We start from the raw sequence: 19,555 nt of genomic DNA, 5'->3' as shown, positions 1-19,555 counted from the left end.
CAGAGAATATCTGGGGGGTTCCAAAAATCGTTATCTAGGTCAGACCCCATATTTTTTATATGAAATATTTTAGCGGTATAAAACACAGTTTCCTGCACAAGAATATTGTAAATAATAGATCAAAAGAATACGTGTAATGACTGAAACGGATTAAATCTTAATATTAGTTTTAATGATAATTCTTTGTTCAAAAACACTGGTTATTCAGTAGTTCAGTCCTTATCAAGTTTATCAAGCCGTCTCCCCCCTCCCAGGACAAATTATATTCTGAAATCTGCAGAGTTTGCTCTAAAAAAGTGATCCTAGTATTTAATATTGCTTAGATTTTAGCAGAATTTCGTATCGTCGCCGAACGTAATATATTTGCAGAACCATTGAATAATTGATATCTTTATTTCAAACACACTAAACTAAATTTAACTAAATTGTTTTCATGGAAAATTTAGATGTAGTTAATTAAACATAATTGTGCGCAGGGATGCGATCAAATAATTGTGGTTGGGCACAAGAGTGCTGCTGAGATGCAGGTGGATGATGTTGAAGATTATGACTACGACAACCCTGCGGACAGAAATGATTATTGTCCCGACGTGGATGATGATCAAGATGCCTACGGTGAGAATTTTTTATTAAAGTTTGTCATTTCATTTATTGTCCACAATCCACATGTCACTTTTAAAGTGAAACCATCACTGAAAAAGATATATTTTTAGCTGGAATAACTAAGATAAATAATTCATCCAAGATGAGACACCGGTTTGAAGGGTACGATTTGTGAATCGGACATGACACTATAAGTGAACGGGCACTTGACATTACGCCTTCCATCCCTTTAAGTGATATAAACATTTTTCCTAGGTGGTGATTATGTTAGTGGAGGAGAAACCATGTTAGGTTCTAGCCTAGAGCCGAATTCTCAATCCGACCTTGTCTCCCAGGTCGGGTGCATTTTAAAAAAATGTTTTGATGATTTTTATTAAACGTGTTTTATAATTTTAACTATTATCACATTTTAGAAATATTTATTTAGGCTATATCTTAAAGTTTTTTTTGCCAAAATTTTTTTAAATATTTTAAAACTTACTCTTTATGATCTTAGTTTGTTCTAATCCTAATATTCAATATTCATTGTACCGACTCTAAACCAATAGACACTTTTTATTGTATTTTATCCCAATATAATTAAATTTATAAAAAGAAACGGAATTAATAAAAAAAATTCTTGTTTTTAAAATGTTGAATTTTTGAAGGGTGAATACGGTGCAGATGATCTAGTTGAAGCCCCCAAGATGGTTGACAAGGCTGCCCTGCAAATTGGTTACGCCAAGACTGCCAAGAAGGTTGACATGAAGCGGATCAAGGCAGTTACCTGGAATATCCTTACTCAGGCTAGTACCGAGGTCAATATTATACTTTTTTTTAAGACAAAAGTTGATTTTCTATTAGTTTTTTCGACATTTTGTTTGCTTGAATTCGTGTAGATTTTGTTCCTAGCATGCACTGCTTGAAGCTATTTTATTTATAGAGGTGTATGTTCTTCTTGTCCCTCCTACCTAATAATAAATAGGGAAGAAAAATTAAAATGTTAATAATGCTTAAATTTAAGAATCGGAAAGCAAATAATGTCATTCTCAAAGTTTATTACGTTTATTTCGCGATTTAAAGTTTAGTTGTCTATTGACTACTATCGGTCATTTTCATGTAGTTGTAAATTAGCGTGTGATGTTATTCTTTTCTTCCTCCCAAATTTTACCCAACAAACCAATTTAATCTTTTTGCCTTACCGGCAAAGTTTTTTTTAGTAAATTCCCCATTTTTATTTGATTTAATTAGTGTAAAATTTTCATAATTTCGATGGTCAAGATAGAAATTTGTTAAGTTTTTGAATTATCAAATCTTCTCAATTAAAAAAGTTTATCACAATTTTTCAATATAGTTTTGCTTTTGCTCTATTCTCTAATAATAATATTTATTTGTGATACTTGTAGGATAAGGAGAACGTAGGAGGGTCTCCAGAGAAGGTATCTGAGAAGGAGGAGGAGGGGAAGGTGCATGAAACCTCCTTCTCTCATATATACCGTCTTCTTAAACAACCCCGCCGTCTACCCCCTAAGATGACGGAGAATCTCTCCGTTCCCCTCGCTTTTCTTGGTAAGCAAACTTAAGTATTAAACAGTGGTGGGTTACAAAGTTTCCCAGGAACGGGGATTTTTTAAAGATAAGTTTGATCATTTTTATGTCCCAACTTTAAAGTGAATAATGGGGCTGTAGGGGGGCGGGGAAATGTGTCTTTAGTTCCAGTTTTGTAAATATATTTAGTAGAATTTTATTAACTACTACTAGCTTAAATACCAGGCGTTGCCCAATGCCTAGGTTTAAAACACTTTTTTTTAATCAAGCCATTTGGCCAGCTATGACGAACTAATATATATATATATGAGCGAAGAACTTAATTATATAGATAACACCTAACAGGGCGCCATAGGGGCATTTTTTTAATTCAGTCTTGAAAATTTGATTAAAGGCGCTAAATTCCAGTGATAATAATTAAAAACTGTATTCTAGTCTCTCAAATATTTGTGGGTAAATCTGATCATTTAATTTTGAATTATTAAACAACTAAGAACTAATTTACAAAATCATTTCTGCTGCACTGGGTATTAACTATTTTTGCTGCTCATAATTATTTATTTTATTTCAGCTCTCTTGCATTTGTGTAATGAGCAGAACCTAGAGATCGACCAGAATCCAAATCTTAAGGATTTCACGATACATCAAGCCTAAATAAGGAAACAAAATTCATGGATTTCACAACACATAAAGCATTAAATAGGAAACAAAATTCGAGGATTTCTTCTTGTACACTGTGACACAAGTCCGCCAATCCATCCAATATAAATCAGTCAAGTCCTAAAATCTAAAATGGGAGTGAGTGTTTGATATGAATTGAATCAATTGTTTTAATTTAATGGAAGTTTTCAATAGTTGTATGTTGATAGGGAATCGTCATGAAAAAAATAATGATTTTATCATTACTATTTATATGTTGATCTGGTTGTTAGCTAGCCCAGTCTCTAAAAACTTCTACCAATCCAGCGCTTTTTAGTTTGCAATGCCCTGCACTGCGCCTCATTTTAAAGATTCAAGGCCTTTCCCTTAGTTTCGCCGTTTTATCGAAGTTCTATGGCGTTATGACAGATTGGTTGAAAATTTAAGTATTTCTTAACTGTTTTTTAACAATATTTCTTCAGGACTATTCAAAATATATATTAGCTATGTAAACTGTTGCCTCTTAAACTAAAAATAGTATATTATTGTATTTAAAAAATGCAGTACCTGAATAAATGGATATTAACAAGTATATTTATACATAATTATATGTTCTTTATGTAACTAGGCTTTCAATTCTTTTATTTCAATTGTGAACATTTTCTCTTTTGTATACATTGTAAAATAAAAACAAACAAAAAATGTAATGCAAATCTAATTTTTAGGCCTATCCAGCATTCCAACAGTCCAACAATTATGGAGCTACCAAAGAATATATGGTCTGAAACTGGCTCTTACTTGTTTTAAAAAATGTTAACTCCAACCGGCTTTATTTTTTGTTTTTTTTTATTGAAAAATCCAACTGATGTAGGAGAAAACCCTAGGATGATTATTTTAGGAAAGTTTTGAGGAGTTGAATGCTTGTAATAAAGGTCTTCCTAATGAACCAGTTGTGAGCCTTAAAGACCCAGGAGCTGCCGACCATAGCAGTGTAGACTGGCATGTAGGGTTCAATCTGGTCCTGTCCACATTAGGACCATGTCCTAGTAACGACTAATTTTAGTAAAGGTTAAGAATTAATTAATTAATTTTTGAAATTTTGATTATCTATAAACCTTCATACACCAAATTTGGGCCGTTTTGTCGTTCATTTGATACAGACAATCGAACAAAGTATATATATATATATATATATCATTTTTATGTAATTGGAGCTCAATGAACTGATCACAACATATTTTTGGGGTTAGGACAATGTACAGATAACATAAATTAATAGATAGGACGTTCCAGAATAAGGACATTTATAATCTGAGAAGATTTTTCATATATTTTGATACAGTCGTATAAATCAATATGATACAAAACTTCTGTTTTTAATTTAGATTTTTTACTAACTTTCAGCATGGAGTTACTCCTAAACATGGAAAGAAAGGGAAGCTGTCAATTAGAAGTTTTCTTTGTTTACTTTTAAACTTGAAAAAAGCTTGCAAGTAATCAAAACTTGATTTATCGTCTTTATTTTATTGATATAAACACTAGCTTCTGTATAAAGGTAATTGATTGACAGGAAACAATTTTGATGATTTTAAAACCCGAAACGAAATTCTTAGCGACACATCAAGAATGCGTACATTCCCAATTTGAAGATGTGCGATCTTTTAGATTTACATAGTATGTACACTGTACAGTAAGAAAAAAAACTGGAATAGAAAGGCGACATTATACCAATAACATTTTTACAAATGAAATAGTTTTTCCAGTAACTTATTAAATTAGTTGACAAGGTAAATTGGTCTGTTTACACTACACACTTTCTGTATCTCATATTCATTGGACTATTTAAAGTCATACAATGAGTCAAATAGTCGTCTTTCTGTTCTACAGTTTTCTGGTAATCACTACACATACAGATAATAAAATGTAGTATACATTGTCTTGCATTCTGTGTCTCGTCTATCAAGGTTTCAACTAGATATACACTGTACAGGGTTACCCACTAAGGATGAGACGTCAGAGACGACTGTACGGAATTAACACTTTCTTTTTCCTTAAAATTTGTATTCCCTGCAACAGTAAACTTATTTATTTCTTTTCCCAATCATTTCAAAGGCCATGAAAAATACTATATTCATGGCAAAATACTTAATCTTAAAACCGTCATATTTAAAGAGTTTCAGGTCGCCTTTTCAGTCTCAACCTTTGTGGGTAACCCTGTATAATATCAGTTTAAAGGAAACAGATGAGTAGTAGAGATCATATATCGCATAAATAGCTGACCTAGCTGGGAACTTTTGTGTTGGATACTTATAATCCCGATTTCTTCATCATGATGTCAACTCTGGGCATTTTGATTTGAGGATCAATAAAAACTATACCTTTTTATATCTTCATTCTAGTTCTTCCTTCCTCATCAAAGCTCACTTCAACGACTTTAATCCCTGGCTGGGGATGATTACAATGTGGGATATCCAATTACGATTTCATTAATCTGCAGATCAAGATCAAGCATTAATCTCGATATTCGCAGTACAAGAGTTTACAACTCATTGTGGGCTACTAAAAGATAAAATTAGCCTATTCATCAAAACTCTTATCTGTCTACGAATATATCTCGTCTGTCAAATGTCTGATACGAAATCTATAAATTGTCACAACACCATCATTTTTGTGACTGTCGACATGTTTCTGAGTGACCTTTTAATTGAAGAGCAGCTTGTTCGACTCACATCGCTACTCTACCAACTCGTATGAGCAAAAGGGGGATGGTGGAGATGTCACATTTTGGGGGGGGGGGGCTGCCTTCAGTTTTGGTTCAAATCTTCCAATTTCTTGGCTGCACGGCTAATTAGTGATCGAAATTCCTAAAATTAAATTAAATTAAATTTTTAAATTTTAAATAACCTCTAATGACCTTCACAAATAGAAAATATTTCAACTATGGATTATGCATATCAAACGAAAGCTAGGAACCCAGTGAATACAGTAGCAGCAACGAATCCAGTGTTTGACCTTCTAATATCAATTAAAATCTAGGAACCCCAGGAATACAGTAGCCGCAACGAATACAGTGTTTGACCTTCTAATGACCTCCAATGACCTAAATTGACCTCTAAAATGAAATGTTTTAACTTTGGCTTTATCATCAAATGAAAGCTAGAAACTCAGGGTATACAGTAACAGTAACAATTGACCTTTTAATGACCTGTTGACCTAAATGACCTCCAAAAATGAAAATGTTTTAACTATGGCTTTCTACATATCAATTAAAAGCTAAGAACCCCAGGAATACAGTAGCTGCAATGAATCCAGTGTCCACCATCCCCTTTGAGTAATTCCGGATACGTATCAAATGAAATAAAGCTGAAAACATTCCAATGGCTCGATTAAAATTTGAGGTAATTCGTCAATGAGCAAAGATCGCCTGTATCAAGGTTGAATACTCTTGGTCACTCTCGATGCGCTCCAATGAACGGAAATTGTAGTCTCCTAAAAACCTCACATATGACGTCACTCTATAATCAGTGACGTCTATCTATCTTAAGAGAAAACATTTTCCGTACATTGTCGCGCATCAAAAGTAATCAATATTAATTACAAAACCTTGGTCTGTATCCACCTAGCATCACGTCTTAGGGTTGTTTTTATTTGCGTTAATATGAGGCTGGTTAAATGTATGCTTTTATTAACATAGAGGTTTCAATTGATGCATATTCGGAATGAAAGATGTTCATGGGAACATCGCAAATCCCAGGCAAAGCTGAGTTTCCAAGCTATTGTTAATAGTCAGAACTTGTTTTGCGATTATCTGGATCAAGTGTTGATCTCCATCTTATGTGAACCTACGGTACCATGCAGGGATCAGAAATTTGTTCTCAAAATAAAAGTGCCCGCAATGGATTTTAAGATCAAAATAGTTTCGACCACAGGTATTAACAAGGGTGTTTAAAAAAACTCTCAAAAATGTTTCCGTTAAAATAAAAACAAAATAATTTTATTTTTTATTATTCTTATCAAAGGTCTTTATAGACACAAATACTTTTAACATAACATATTCCATAAATTCAGTGAAATCTGAATCAGTGATGAACAGTATCCGCCATTATCTAATAATGATACAGGAGCATTCGCCGCCTGTTAACATTTAGATACGGGATGATACCGGGTGTAAATGATACATCTGCCTTCTTTTAACAATGATACCTAATATATTTATGGCAGATGTGCCTGCCTTCGAAGCTGTAAAACTATCCTCATGGTACGTGCCGAAGAAAGCAGATATTGTTTTACATAATGATATATGCGACATATGCATGTTAACTTGGTAATTTGATATCTGCCTTTTTATCTAATGTTACTCTGCCTTTATGTCTGAATAACAAAGGCAATATATTCCTGTGTTTATACTTGAATATCTGCCTTCATATGTAATGATACAGAGGATATCTGCCATCATATAAATGATACAATTTATATCTGCCTTCATATATAAATATATATGATGCCAAGGATAGCTGCCTTCATATATATATATATGATACAGAGGATATCTGCCTTTATATATATATGATAAAGAGGATATCTGCCTTTATATATATGATACAGAGGATATCTGCCTTCATATCCATGATACAGAGGATATCTTCCTTCATATATATATGATACAAAGGATATCTGCCTTCATATATATAGAATTATACAGAGGATATCTGCCTTCATACATATAATGATACAGAGGATATCTGCCTTCATATATATAGAATGATACAGAGGATATCTGCCTTCATACATATATGATACAAAGGATATCTGCCTTCATATATATAGAATTATACAGAGGACTGCCTTCATACATATAATGATACAGAGGATATCTGCCTTCATATATATAGAATGATACAGAGGATATCTGCCTTCATACATATAATGATACAGAAGATATCTGCCTTCATATATCACACTTATGATGAAGATGACATCTGCCTTCTTATATATGTATAATGTTACAGAGGTTGTCTGCCCTTTCATATATATGATGCAGAGAATATCTGCCTTCATATACATATGATACAGAGGATATCTTCCTTCATATATATATGATACAAAGGATATCTGCCTTCATATATATAGAATGATACAAGGATATCTGCCTTCATACATATAATGATACAGAGGATATCTTACTTTGTGTATTATAAAGACAGTATTTACATTTAGATAAAAAGTACAGATTTAACAAAATTATGGCAATACGCTTTATAACGATTATTTCTCCTAGATAAAATATTCAAGCTCAAAAAAGTATACTTTAACTAAATTGTGGCCCGTGTAACTATCATTAATTAATTCAACGATTATCAACACATGTCAACTTAATTACGATTTCGATTGGTAATAATAAAATTTGCATAGTCTCTTAATTCCCTAGTCCGGATATACCATTTAGAGGGGTATAAAGTTCCTTTTTGGGGCCTTTCAATCCTTCTTAAAGGTTTTCATGGAAAAATAGATTTGTTCAACTAAGTCTGGTAGTAAGTGAAAAATTTCAGAAGGAATCACAATGTTAGAGAAAGAATAGAACTGGATGGGATGCACCCGGCACCGGCGAGGTGTCACCAACAAGGTGTGAGGGGGGCCCGGGGGATATTTGATTAGATCTACTGAATGAATGATTCTTATTTTCGATAAATGTTTCAGTCAATAAGACTGTAAGGCAGAACATGTAGTATCTCTCCGTTTAATGTCTCCTTGGAGGCCATCTCATGCCACTCTCTGAACGTTCCGGCGTGATCTGTCACTCCTCCGATATATTCTAATTGCCCTTCGTTGAGATCTTGAATAACCTTCTCAGTTATCTCCAGCTTCGGCTTAAAGACGGGGATCAACCCCTCAATTTCCTCCTCATCTTCCATCCGAGCCTCCCATTCCGCCAAAACGGCGATTGGGTCAATCGGCGGGAGTTGTGCCAAGACATCCTCTATACTCTGAAGTGGAGGAATCGCCGCGGGTGTCTGAACCCGGCTTGAAACCGCTGAATTGCTGACAGAAGACGGAAGAGTACCAGCGGCGGTCGGAGGACGGGAAATGACTTGAACAGCGTCTTCGTCCTCGTCTTCGACATTGACAAGCTGAGACTCGAAGAACCTGTTCATCAACTCTTCCTTGTTCTCGTTGGGGACTAGATTGTTCATGTTATGAGGTACGGGCGGACTAACCACGTGACGAGACTCAATTCCTAGATTTTCCAAAAGCTCCTGCGTGGTCTTAACCTTGCCCTGCTTGGCCATTGTGATCTGTTTCTTGAGCATGTTCTTATTCTCACTCCCAGGCCGGGATACATGCTTCTTAGGACGGTTTGCGAGACTGATTCTATCACTAGAGGAGATTACTCCATCACGAGCAATTCCGTCGATTCCGTTTAGGTTTTGTGTTTGATGACCGAAATCCAATTTGGGACGTTTGTTGTCCAACCGGACGTCACTGTCTTCGCGTCGCATTCGTTTGTGATTGGTGAGAACACGGGGGGTTTTCACCACCTCGTCGATAATCTCAATATCCGGAGATGGAGACCTGTAGGGTCAATATTCTTTATCAACTCAATTTAAGAAATACAACCTCTTATTATGAAATGAACAGTTTTGAGGAATTAATGTGTAATAACTATTTAAAACACGGTTATTCTGGTTTGCAGTATTATAAAGTTTTTGACAGAAATTTTCTCTTTATCGAGATGGTCCAAGCCTTTTCAGATTTTATTTTGTCCCGAGCTTTAGGGATTTGTAATCTAAAAAGGCGAGAAACTTCGAGATATTGTGAAAATTTAAATACCAAAACTATAAAGCACGTCGCGCCAAAATAAAAGTGTTATAGGTGGCTGTTTCTCGATCAAAAAGCTTTGAAACAAAGCAAAGTCAAAATATAAAGTTGATTTCAATTTTAGTTTCATTTAATTGAAAAAAAAATATTTTGGAAATATCCTTAATATTTTGGAGAAAATCCGGGAACCAATCAAAACTTTACAGCACACGTGCTATAATGTACAGCTAATTTAACATTTCAGTACGATGATTAATTTATTGCACGTTGATTATGAAAAAGTCACGATGAAGTGAGTAATAATGATAAAAGTTCACTATAGTTTTATAAAATATCCAATAATCTTAGGTTTATTTCATTGCTCTTGAAGAGAAAGTTCTAATTATAACCAAAAGGTGTGTCATCAAAAAACGCCCAAATCAATTTATATTGTCGGGTTATTTTAAACGGAGGCAAAAAAAACTAAAAAAATATTTTTTGAGTAGGGGATGGGGATTGAAGTCCTATATAATATAAATATTTTTAAAGAATATATTCCTTGAATTAGGTAAGCTAGGCCCAGGAGGATTAATTGGTCTGAAGGTATGTGGGGAAGAAGGTCGAGAGTTGCTGGGACTTGATCCAGAGCTAGAAATCGTCACTGTGGCTGGAGACACACGAGGCGTGGCCGATCTGCTAACGGATGGTGAAGCCCGGGCGGATCTAAACCCCCCGGAGAGAGAGTTTGGGATGCTCCCCTGTCTCTGAGGTATACCTGGAGTCATACAAGGTCGCATTCCCGGGGATAGGTTATTCCTCATTCCCGGAGATAAATTATTCCTAGGGAGACCAGGAGAGATATTATTTCTCATCGGGAGACCAGGAGAGATATTGTTTCTCATAGGGAGACCAGGAGAGATATTGTTTCTCATCGGGAGACCAGGAGATATATTACTCCGGGGGAGACCGGGGGACAAGGCAACCGCCGCATTGAGCCTGGAGGCGGTGTTGCCGTTCGTGGCCGCCAGGCTATTATTATTATTACCGCCACCCGGCGGGGGACCCGTTTCCGGTCCAGAGAGCAAAGCCCGCCATTTTTTGACAAGACTTTTAGCTCTGTTTGCGAGTAATCTGTCAGAGGATTTTCTTCTCAACTCGTTTATATGCTTTCCCAATCTCGTAGCCTGGAATAGTTTGTATAAAAATTAGAGTAAACAAAATGCAGCTTCACCGAGGGAATATAAGCTCACATTTTAAAGAATACCCCCCCCCCCCCCTCTTGAGAAAAGTAGACTTTATCAGGCAAGTTCTTTTTACATTTTTTTCAATAATTTAAACCCTTAGATTAATTTTCACTCTAAAACAGCGAAAACACCCAAAAAATAATTTTGCTTTACAGAAGGAGTTTAATGATTTAAGAAGAAAAATGTATCAAATTAAATAATATAATCGTAATATAATTTTTTAATTATTTAAAACGCATTTAATTTTTCATACGTTATAATTCAACAATTAAAAAGATTTAAATTATATATTTCAACATACCTCCAAGGCTTCTTTTGTAATGTGAAAACTCTCAAGCTCGCCGATGACCTCGCTAACAATGCCCATGTCAACAACCTAAAAAATAAAATTTTGAAATTGAATTTATATTCGGTTTTGATATTTATTTCTGTCGTGTATCTGTCCCAGATTAGTAAATTGAAATCAAATTGAGAGAAGTTGGAACATTATAAACGAGAGAGAAGTAGATGAACTAGCTACGGGTAGTTCCAATAACTTTCTGTGCCGCTGAGACCACCTTGAACCAGCCAAGGAGAAATAACAAACAACGAAATGCATCCTGTCTGTATTGGAATATTCAAAGTCATATTTTGATCTCTCATTTAATATTCGTCAATAATAACGTAAGACACCTTACATACCTAAAAATTTTAAATGAATAGTTCCGACAAAACAGTATCACATGGCAAATGCAAAAAACCTACATTTATTAGGTAAAAATTGGATTTAAACCGTGAGGAAATTTTTTTCAAAATTTTGGAAAAGAGAAAAGTAGAAAAGTATGTAGCTTCCTTCTCCCCCCCCCCCCCAAAAAAAAACCTTTATTTGTTCCGATCTTTCTCAGTTGCAATAAGACCGGTTGAGAATAGGTTCAAGTTAGTTAAATTTACAAATTATAGATTCAATGAAACATGACCTTAGCAGTAAATTCACATCGAGTACCAACAAACAACTCCTGTGCTTTGATTCATGTTTTCCAACAGAACATTTTTCAAGTGGTTGAAGGGGCAACCAAAAGTTAAAATGAAGCAATTTTCAACTTTGAAATAAGCTTTGTCCGTTTCCCTTACAATTTGTTTTACTTTGAAGTTAAAGTCCCAATTTTATTCCTGCTTGACGGCAATAAAAAGAAAAAAACTTGAATTAAGAACATGAATAGCAAAAATGTTAATTGGATAGAAATTATTTAAGTTTATAATAGTAATTTTTACATAATTATAAATAAACCGAGTTTCTTCGTCAGAAAAAAGTTTAGAAGGAGAGTTTATTTAGACATTGCGTTAATAAACTTGAACTAAAAAGTTCCAGTCCTTGATTTTACAAACCACGAATGCAACAATATTCATAGAAAACAGTTCAGCTGACATACAGGGTGTCTCTAGATATACAGGGTGTCCCTAGATATACAGGGTGTCCCTAGATATATAGGGTGTTTCTAGATATACAGTGTTTCTTAGATATACAGGGTGTTTCTAGATATACAGTGTTTCTAGATATAAAGTGTTTCTTAGATATGCATGGTGTACCTAGATATTCAGGGTGTTTTCTAGACAAACAGGGTTTTTCTAGGTGAACAGGGGGTTTCTAGATATACAGGGTGTTTCTAGATATACATGGTGTTTCTTAGATATACAGGGTATCATTAAATATACAGGATGTTCCTTAGATATACAGAGTGCCCCAAGATATACAGGGTGTTTCTAGATATACAGGGTGTTTCTTAGTTATACAGGACGTTCCCTAGATATACAATGTTTCTAGATAAACAGGGTTTTTCTAGATCAACAGGGTTTTTCTAGATAAACAGGGCGTTTTTATAGATATACAGGGTGTTTCTTAGATATACAGGTCGTTCCTTAGATAAAAAGTGTGTTTCTAGACATACAGGGGGTCACTATATATACACTACAGGGTGTTTCTAGATATACAGGGTGTCCCTGAACATTTACAGAATCATCTAATGTATAAACATATATAGAATCGTTGATGTACTTGGGGTGTCCCTAGACATTTATAGGAATGTAAAAAGGGTATCTTGAGACATGTAAACAATCATTGACATAAAGGGGGTACCTAAATATTACTATAATTATCTTGACATTCATAGGATCATTTCAAGAATCGTTGATATACAGGTCCTCAGAACTTAGAAAGTATTTTTCAGGGTGTCCCTAGACATTTGCAAAATCAGTGATATCGAATTTTTTATGTACCCTTACTAGACATATTTATAAAAGGAGTTTTTTATCAAAATATTGTCTACCCCTTTTACAAATTAAATTGTCAAGGAAATACAATTAGGTAACATAAAGAATACTTAGCAAAGAACATTATCAGAACTTTACGTGACATGGGACATAAACTTAGTGAGATGAAATAATCAATATTCACACATTCAAAGAACAAGGATATGAACAGACAGAAAAATTTGAGAAAAAAAAATAAACTCAAGGTTTTTAGAGAATAGACAAAACCGAAAGATTTTGGTCTTCCCAAAAACAATTATATTGGGATTAATACAACACAAGTTGAATTGGCGTGCAGGGGGGGGGGAGGGGTTCTTCCTTTGAAATATGAGAAATCTGACTGAAGTCACGTAACTCTTAAACTTAGGTCCTGCAAATCTTTGAAAAGAAATTTTGAATATTTTCCACCACAGTTTAGTTTTAGTATTACTTTTTCCTAAAGGATAAAAGAATAACTTAAAAATTTTAAATATTTCTTTATGTCTAATATACAAAGCTTAGGATCCATTAAATTTGATGCGGATCCGGATCAGCACTGAAAAAAAAATCGATCCGGATCCAGGTAATTTCTTAAGATTTACTAAATTTTTTTAACAAAAAAAATTTCAAATTTTTTATTTCATTTTTTTCGCTTATTTTTATCCTAAAACTTGATGAACCATTCATGAGAAATGAGTAAATTTTATAATCTATCTTTTGTTTCAAAAGTTCAGATTTCGGTTTTAGGAGTAAAAAAGTTTTTTTTTGCAGTTTTTAGTTGATATATTATCCCTTGGATCCGGATCCAGATCCAGGAAGCCAATCTTGCGATCCAACGGATCCTAAGCACTGCTCAAAAAGCTTAACCAAATTACATTGCAGTTTCAGCTTACTTATTATTGTTAAGATATTTATCAAGTAAGTATCATAAAGAAAATCATTTCAAATGTTTTTTTTGACCGAGTGAGTCATAGATTTTCCAAGATAGAAACGAGTGTGGCGTAAATACTAAACTAAGAAAGTTTAAAGAAATCTTCTAACTTGGTGAGGAATTTTGTGCAAAATTGCGAAAGAAAACAAAAATGTGTGCAAATCCTAACTTTCAGGCAAGTCATGTATTGTAAGAAGAGGTCCAGTGCAGTTTCAGATTTTAAGGCCGTCAGGCCAATACTAAAGTATATGACGTGTACAAAAGGCCCTAGAGCATGGTATTGAATCAAAATCATCCATTTAAACTGAAAAAATTGAAATTTTATTCCCCTCCTTCTTTCTATTCTGTTTAGAAGTATTGGAAAACGTGAGGGAATGAAGTTAGCTGTGTTGTGTTGAGACAAGGCCCCCTGGCCCCCCCCCCCCCCCAATAGACTCCATAGCTACAACAGTCTTAGTAGGGAGTAGGTACTCCCCCTTCCCACCACAGGGCGAGGCTTTTTGTACCGACACGACCCAACTTGCCAACATCAAACCTTGCAACTCCTTGGAATATCACTTTCAAGTATTAAACCCCTATTTTCACTTAATCTCACAAGTCAGTGAGGTCACTGTGAGTCTTTAGAGGACCTGTGCGGTCTCCTTCATCACTTTTATTTGATAAAACTCACTTAAAATCGCATTTTTTCACTGTCCGGAGTATAGAAGCTAGTTGAGTTGCAAGGTTCAGAATTGATTATCCGTGGAGTTAGTCGAGCTGCGCATGCACCGGGCCGGCCCAAACCCCAGTCAGTCGGAGGGACACAGACACTTCGGAGCTCGACCCGCCATTTCAACAGTGTGTACGACGACACAAAATATGGAGAAAATATTTTGAGACTCAAAGTTTTCATCTTGGGCTCAATCGAGCCATTTCTAGGTAAGCGCATGTTCAAGGGGGGATCTAAAGGGCTTAATAATTGATTCGAGTTTTCATATCAATATATTTTAAGTTGTTTAAACTTAGGTCGAATCTCCAAGTTGTGTCAAAAAAAAATCAAAATTGTCATTTTTCGTTCAATGTCGGTTTCAGTGTGTTAAAAATTCTTACATTGTAATCCTTATCTATTCCTTGGAACAGTTTTTCCCTTATAAGCAATGGATCTTGACACATTAGGCCACAAAAAGGAGAAAATGTAGGAACGTGGAGCCGCATCCACCTCTCCACACAAATGGCCGACATGAACTGAGGAATCAATCCCGGGCATGCGCAGACTCAACACTGTGACGTCACGCTGATATAGACTACAGTTTCATTATGCCAACCTTACAAACCACGTTTTCTGTTATAGTCTTCTCTTGACTTTTGGTACATAACAACTTATGATTAAAAATTTTCACAATTCATTCCTTTTATCGTTACTATATCTTAAACTATATTTCATAAATATGTGATTTGCAAGTCATGCAGTCGAGTTATATTGGGTCAAATGCGATCCATCTTAATTCTCATTTTTACCTTTAATTCTTATGTAAGATATGTAACACACACATCTTAACACAACAGCGAACCCCGCCAAATTTAAATCTCATTTGTCTATATTCGTCCGTAAACATTAACATAAACAAACAAATAATATTAATGACTTGTTAATATATATTTTTAAATATCTATTTTTTTGTAATTCTTATAAACCCTGCATTTTTCAAGTTATTTCATTTGGAATTGTTTTAAATAATTCAGTTCAGTTATAGTTCAGTTCTATGAGTTCTATACAATGATATTTTTTTGCTAAATCTCAGAATGCAGTTTTTTATCAATTCTATCAGCTATTTTAGTTTCCTTTATTTGTTATCCATTTTTCTTTAATCTAAATTCTTTAATAATCCCGTATCAGTCGAAAGGAAAATTCTGTTTTCTTTAATTATTTTTTTGCCGATGGTCGTTTTTCTCTTGAGCGTTATTGTTCCTTCCTTAGGTTTATCACTTAAATTTAGTATACGATTTTTGGACCCCCCCCCCTCCTATCAATTTTGTACATGACCATTTATTTTTCAGCAAATTTATTATTATTTATTTTTTTGTTATTTAGGGTTAGGTTAGGTTAAGGAAAGGCCGAGCGCTGCGGCCACACTTTCTGGGCCGAGCGCTGCGGCTAGGATGGGCTAGGGGGCCGAACGCTGCGGCCACGGGTTAGGTTAAGTTAAGACACTTCCTGTCAGACCCATGTACAAAATTGATAGGAGGGGGGGGGGCGCGGGGGGCCCAAAAAATCGTTTACTAGGAAATTACCAAAAAATAGAATTTTAAAGCTTTTTTAAAAAAAATTCTAAGCTTGCACCGTTCTCAATTTAACAGTAATAGCTTAATCTTGTTTCTCTAAGTTACCTAAATGGATTTATTAAGTCTCAATGCGGATGCAATCATTAAAAAAATTTTAATCAAATTAATCTAAATTTAGATAGCCAAAACCTTTTGAATGCGCATAATTTTCGAGTTTAACTCTGGTTTAACTAAGGAAAGAAAAAATTAAACTAATCAGTCAATTTTAAATGTTTAAAGCTCGAGGGACGCAGTCAATGACTTTTGAACCTTTGATTTGATTTCAAAATAATTTTAGCATGACTTCCCCCCCCCCCTTACACACAAAATCTCATATGTTTAGTTATATCTCAATTTTATGAATACAACTAGCAAGAATTTCAGAGATTTATGAATTGCAAAATCAATCAATCTTTATATCCCAGGAAACATTTTTACCGACTATATGTACCGATGGGGAAGATATCAGGTAGATAGTTCTGGACTTTATATGTTCTCCATCGGTTTGTCGGAGACTAAATGTTTGCGTTTGCNCCCTCCCCTCTCAAGAAATCAAAACCCTGATATGTGGAATCTAGGCTGACAGCAGTGAGTTAATTGGATCTCTAAATACACAGTTAATATCTTAAATAATACTCTTTTCCTGTTTCAGATTTGACCGGAACTTGGAGGGTCAGATAGCACTCCTTTCGTCAGCTGGTACCTTAGAAAAACAGCTGATAACTTTAAGAAACATCTTATACCTCTCAGAAACAACTGATACCTCTTTGAAGGAGCTAATACCTCTCAGAAACAGCTAGTAACTCGCTAAGACAAACTTTAAATCTAAAAAGAAGTTATTAAGGTTAAGAAACTATAAGAAACAACTGATTGTTAGAAAACTTCTCAAAACAAATGACAACTGTAGTCCATGAGAATAACTGATAACTCTCTGATCAGAAGATAAGAATTTTTGGCGAAAGATGATGACTTTTGAAAGTAGAAAATGCCACAATAAAGTGTCTTAAGGATATCCAAGTGGAAAACAGCTGATTATCAACTCGGTTCTCGAAATCCTCGAAACTACGAGAAACAATTAGAAGAACTATTTCAAAGAGAAAAATAACTATGCTAATTAAAATACAACAAAGCCCATGATAATCAACTCCCTTCAAAGCTCAGTTTTTTTTGTCTCCAAATTCTCAAAAATTGCCGGATTTTGTTTTTTCTAAAAACATAAAATCATTCGGGTCAAGAGTGTCCAGGGCTCATCGAAGAATTCCTACGCGTGGGCCCTGAAACTCCACGTGCTCACATCTACTTATTAAGAAGTGAAAGTGGCGACATTTTAATTTTTATCTTTTGTTCAATCATTTCAGCTCAATAAAGAAATTTTCTTATTTAGAATTTAATCATTATGATTGAGATAAGGAATGAATTCTTTGCATATCTTAATTCTTTATTTTTCATATTTTGCAAAATTTTGACACAAATTTATTTTATTTCTGCGACACACACTGTTGCACTTAAGGAGGGAAATTTAGTAACGGCAATGAACCTTTTACCATAATGACCCCCCCGCCTCCCTGAACATTTACAGAATCATCTAATGTATAAACATATATAGAATCGTTGATGTACTTGGGGTGTCCCTAGACATTTATAGGAATGTAAAAAGGGTATCTTGAGACATGTAAACAATCATTGACATAAAGGGGGTACCTAAATATTACTATAATTATCTTGACATTCATAGGATCATTTCAAGAATCGTTGATATACAGGTCCTCAGAACTTAGAAAGTATTTTTCAGGGTGTCCCTAGACATTTGCAAAATCAGTGATATCGAATTTTTTATGTACCCTTACTAGACATATTTATAAAAGGAGTTTTTTATCAAAATATTGTCTACCCCTTTTACAAATTAAATTGTCAAGGAAATACAATTAGGTAACATAAAGAATACTTAGCAAAGAACATTATCAGAACTTTACGTGACATGGGACATAAACTTAGTGAGATGAAATAATCAATATTCACACATTCAAAGAACAAGGATATGAACAGACAGAAAAATTTGAGAAAAAAAAATAAACTCAAGGTTTTTAGAGAATAGACAAAACCGAAAGATTTTGGTCTTCCCAAAAACAATTATATTGGGATTAATACAACACAAGTTGAATTGGCGTGCAGGGGGGGGGGAGGGGTTCTTCCTTTGAAATATGAGAAATCTGACTGAAGTCACGTAACTCTTAAACTTAGGTCCTGCAAATCTTTGAAAAGAAATTTTGAATATTTTCCACCACAGTTTAGTTTTAGTATTACTTTTTCCTAAAGGATAAAAGAATAACTTAAAAATTTTAAATATTTCTTTATGTCTAATATACAAAGCTTAGGATCCATTAAATTTGATGCGGATCCGGATCAGCACTGAAAAAAAAATCGATCCGGATCCAGGTAATTTCTTAAGATTTACTAAATTTTTTTAACAAAAAAAATTTCAAATTTTTTATTTCATTTTTTTCGCTTATTTTTATCCTAAAACTTGATGAACCATTCATGAGAAATGAGTAAATTTTATAATCTATCTTTTGTTTCAAAAGTTCAGATTTCGGTTTTAGGAGTAAAAAAGTTTTTTTTTGCAGTTTTTAGTTGATATATTATCCCTTGGATCCGGATCCAGATCCAGGAAGCCAATCTTGCGATCCAACGGATCCTAAGCACTGCTCAAAAAGCTTAACCAAATTACATTGCAGTTTCAGCTTACTTATTATTGTTAAGATATTTATCAAGTAAGTATCATAAAGAAAATCATTTCAAATGTTTTTTTTGACCGAGTGAGTCATAGATTTTCCAAGATAGAAACGAGTGTGGCGTAAATACTAAACTAAGAAAGTTTAAAGAAATCTTCTAACTTGGTGAGGAATTTTGTGCAAAATTGCGAAAGAAAACAAAAATGTGTGCAAATCCTAACTTTCAGGCAAGTCATGTATTGTAAGAAGAGGTCCAGTGCAGTTTCAGATTTTAAGGCCGTCAGGCCAATACTAAAGTATATGACGTGTACAAAAGGCCCTAGAGCATGGTATTGAATCAAAATCATCCATTTAAACTGAAAAAATTGAAATTTTATTCCCCTCCTTCTTTCTATTCTGTTTAGAAGTATTGGAAAACGTGAGGGAATGAAGTTAGCTGTGTTGTGTTGAGACAAGGCCTAAAAAATTCATACCGAGAGATTCTTTTAATTCCTCTCTATATATTCTATTCTCTATGT

General features: G+C 34.3%; 2 protein-coding genes and 2 long non-coding RNA genes across 6 annotated transcripts in view; 2 read left to right on the top strand and 2 right to left on the bottom strand.

The window, feature by feature from the left end:
• Positions 1-3,363, top strand: part of LOC111697780 (condensin complex subunit 2) — a 9,907-nt gene extending 6,544 nt beyond the window's left edge. The window contains exons 11-15 of one of the 2 annotated variants that reach the window (XM_023467904.1): positions 477-615; positions 859-938; positions 1,251-1,388; positions 1,989-2,151; positions 2,702-3,363. In XM_023467904.1, the coding sequence (XP_023323672.1) occupies positions 477-615; positions 859-938; positions 1,251-1,388; positions 1,989-2,151; positions 2,702-2,784 (603 nt within the window). In that variant the 3' untranslated portion in view covers positions 2,785-3,363. Of the gene's footprint in view, positions 1-476; positions 616-858; positions 939-1,250; positions 1,401-1,988; positions 2,152-2,701 lie in introns of both variants that reach the window. The other variant, XM_023467903.1, reaches the window with a different exon arrangement.
• A 3,393-nt stretch (positions 3,364-6,756) lies between these two features.
• Positions 6,757-8,376, bottom strand: LOC111697786 (uncharacterized). Of its 2 annotated transcripts, none has more exons than XR_002764380.1 (2): positions 7,981-8,376; positions 6,757-7,140 (listed from the first exon to the last, which is right to left on the bottom strand). It is a non-coding gene; the product is annotated as an uncharacterized LOC111697786 (long non-coding RNA). The 2 variants fall into 2 exon arrangements; XR_002764379.1 differs by having other exon boundaries at positions 6,757-7,117.
• A 54-nt stretch (positions 8,377-8,430) lies between these two features.
• LOC111697785 (mediator of RNA polymerase II transcription subunit 26) lies at positions 8,431-15,266 on the bottom strand. The gene is made up of 4 exons (XM_023467911.1): positions 15,094-15,266; positions 11,110-11,184; positions 10,123-10,748; positions 8,431-9,339 (listed from the first exon to the last, which is right to left on the bottom strand). The coding sequence occupies exons 1-4, from the start codon at positions 15,223-15,225 to the stop codon at positions 8,463-8,465; spliced, it is 1,710 nt and encodes a 569-aa protein (XP_023323679.1). The 5' UTR covers positions 15,226-15,266; the 3' UTR covers positions 8,431-8,462.
• LOC111697787 (uncharacterized) lies at positions 14,555-17,686 on the top strand. The gene is made up of 2 exons (XR_002764381.1): positions 14,555-14,922; positions 16,958-17,686. It is a non-coding gene; the product is annotated as an uncharacterized LOC111697787 (long non-coding RNA).
• The last annotated feature ends 1,869 nt before the right edge of the window (positions 17,687-19,555 follow it).

The sequence above is a fragment of the Eurytemora carolleeae genome, unplaced genomic scaffold (assembly GCF_000591075.1).
Source record: "Eurytemora carolleeae unplaced genomic scaffold, Eaff_2.0 scaffold280, whole genome shotgun sequence".
Classification (NCBI taxonomy): Eukaryota; Metazoa; Arthropoda; class Copepoda; order Calanoida; family Temoridae; genus Eurytemora; species Eurytemora carolleeae.
Note: the sequence above shows the minus strand (reverse complement) of the source record. Positions and strands in the feature narration are given on the sequence as shown.